Source organism: Medicago truncatula, chromosome 7, assembly GCF_003473485.1.
Source record: "Medicago truncatula cultivar Jemalong A17 chromosome 7, MtrunA17r5.0-ANR, whole genome shotgun sequence".
Lineage (NCBI taxonomy): Eukaryota > Viridiplantae > Streptophyta > Magnoliopsida > Fabales > Fabaceae > Medicago > Medicago truncatula.
Genome location: NC_053048.1, coordinates 51,050,702 through 51,053,040, shown reverse-complemented (window position 1 = coordinate 51,053,040; position 2,339 = coordinate 51,050,702). Strand labels below are relative to the sequence as shown.

The window sequence follows — 2,339 nt, the reverse complement described above, 5'->3', positions numbered from 1 at the left end:
ATTTGAAGCATAAGAAGATCAAATAAGGTGGAGAGGATTGGAAGCTTGGATCATCAATATTTCATGATATTTCATCTCATTCTCATCTATTTGTACTAGCTACCAGGAGTATGTGCAGCTAATCTTCTTTTGAGTTGGGATTAGGTGTAATTATCTATGTATTTGATGTAAACTTTGATCTCGTTGATTATATACAATCTTTATTTCATCATATCAATAAAGTTATCTCTGCACTTAATGTTTTTACTTTTCATTTAGAAAATATTAGACATAGACTTTTTACTTAAGAGGTTTGAAATAATTTCATTTGTGGATGTTAGTGGTTAGACATAAAGTTAAATTTACATCGTAAACCATAGTTGAAACTTAAGGTTCTTATGTCGATTAACTAAGTATGACATGAGAAGTTAACATGTATTACAATAGATCTCTTGCCGTTTGCTGGACACAGAAATATATGATGAACAACGTGTAAAAGTATAATTGAAACACTCAAAATATTTAATCTATTAAGATGATGCATTGAAAAAAAGTAAATAATGTAATTTAATCCCAACACAACTTTTTAATATGTTAATTACATAAAAATAGTTGAACGTTTCAAAAGTGTTTGTGGATACGGTACATATTAGTTAAAAAGATATGGTCAAAGTAAGTCAAGTAAACAGTACATATTACAAAATTGCGACATGTATTTCGTAATAGAGTGAATATGTATTGAACAAATTATAAAAAGTTTGAAAAATAACATTTAAATCAATATTTAATAAGTCTACTAAATGATTATTATGGTCTTTTAAAAAGACCTTATCTTAATGTGATATTATGGTCTTGTAAGTCTATCTAAATGTGTTATGTTGGGCCAACCCTACAAGGCACTCAACATCAAACATAGTATTTTCAAATACAGAGTATATTTCTTTGGTGATGCTCTGTCCCCGTCCATGTTTGAGCTTAGTTATTATTGCAAAAATGTTTCTAGTATCAAGCATAATAAAGTTGAACTAAAATTAAATGATCTCACTCAGTAGCCGCAGAACTCAACATTAGATTATTTCTCTTTTCATAAACACAAGTGAGGAAAACCATCACATTACATATACAAATACAAAAGAGTAAGGTTGTTCTCCTCAAAAGGGAAGAAAAGAAGAAGAATGGCAGGTACAAGTAGAAACATGGCAAGAAGAAGAAGAAGCTCTATACTGAAGAACCTCAGAATATATATATATATATATATATGATCAAGTTTGATCAAAAGATTAGGATAATACAAAATCTCTTATCTTTGACCAAAATTGGAGTGATGAGTTATAAACTCTTCTACCAAAAAAATATAGCTTTAGCCTTTAAAAGCAATTGAACAAGTTTGTTCTGAACATTGAGGCTTATGAGTTCATCAATACCACCTATGAATTGTTGTCCTATGAAAACAGCAGGTACAGTTGGTCTACGTCCAAGCTGAATCAGTGCTCTCTCTATTTGTTGTCCATTTGGCATTTTATCAATCTCAATAACATAAGGCTCAGTACCAAAACCCCTTATCAGTTCCCTCACTGTGTGACTCATGGGACAAGTGCTTTTGCTGAACATAACTACTGGTTTGTTCTCTGTTAATGATGCCAACAAATCCATTTCTATGAAGGTAGGTAGGTAGCTATATTATGATGATGATTTAAGTGAGTTTGATTTGGTTTGTAGAAATTTGAGATTAGAGGATGTGTATTTATACCAGAATGGATTGTTTACACATATAGGAGAATAAACATCTGAAAAAGAATAAACCTTAAAGTTGTGCCATAAATGGATTCCCTTAACCTGCACAGGTTTGCACAGTGGAAGTGAGCTACATGCATTTCTATGTTTGATTCCTTGATAAACTTTGAGGGTAGCCTAGAAAATTTTATGCCAGAACAAGGTGGGTTTACTTCAAACATCAGTCCATATTCTTTTTATATGAATTGTTAAACATTTTTATCCGATATATTTCTGACATTTCATATTCTTTTTAATCGATATATATATTTCTAACATCCTTTGATTTTTCGGTATTTTTATTTTTAAGTTGAGAGTATAGAGTTAATACATTCCGACTTGCGAGAAGATATTAGATATAAATGTTATTTATAGTTATAATATTAATTAGTTACACTGGTTAATTGTTCTTTCCATCGACTACATATATAAGCCTTATGTATTCATGCACTATCTTATTAGTCAATATGATTTCTATTTTCCTTTTCTCCATTTTTCTCTTATCAATAATTCATATAAATAATAATAATATATATGAAGCGACCCGTCTCTAAAAATATCAATGGATTCCAAAATTGTCTTTTCTA

General features: G+C 29.9%; 1 protein-coding gene across 1 annotated transcript; it reads right to left on the bottom strand.

Annotated features, from left to right (window-relative positions):
* Positions 1-1,028: 1,028 nt before the first annotated feature.
* Positions 1,029-1,896, bottom strand: LOC11434779 (monothiol glutaredoxin-S6). The gene has a single exon (XM_003625827.4). The coding sequence runs from the start codon at positions 1,630-1,632 to the stop codon at positions 1,321-1,323; it is 312 nt and encodes a 103-aa protein (XP_003625875.1). The 5' UTR covers positions 1,633-1,896; the 3' UTR covers positions 1,029-1,320.
* Positions 1,897-2,339: the final 443 nt, after the last annotated feature.

Bases quoted from the DNA above. Each gene is read 5' to 3' on its own strand.
- LOC11434779 (XM_003625827.4), bottom strand. From the start codon at position 1,632: ATGGATTTGTTGGCATCATTAACAGAGAACAAACCAGTAGTTATGTTC.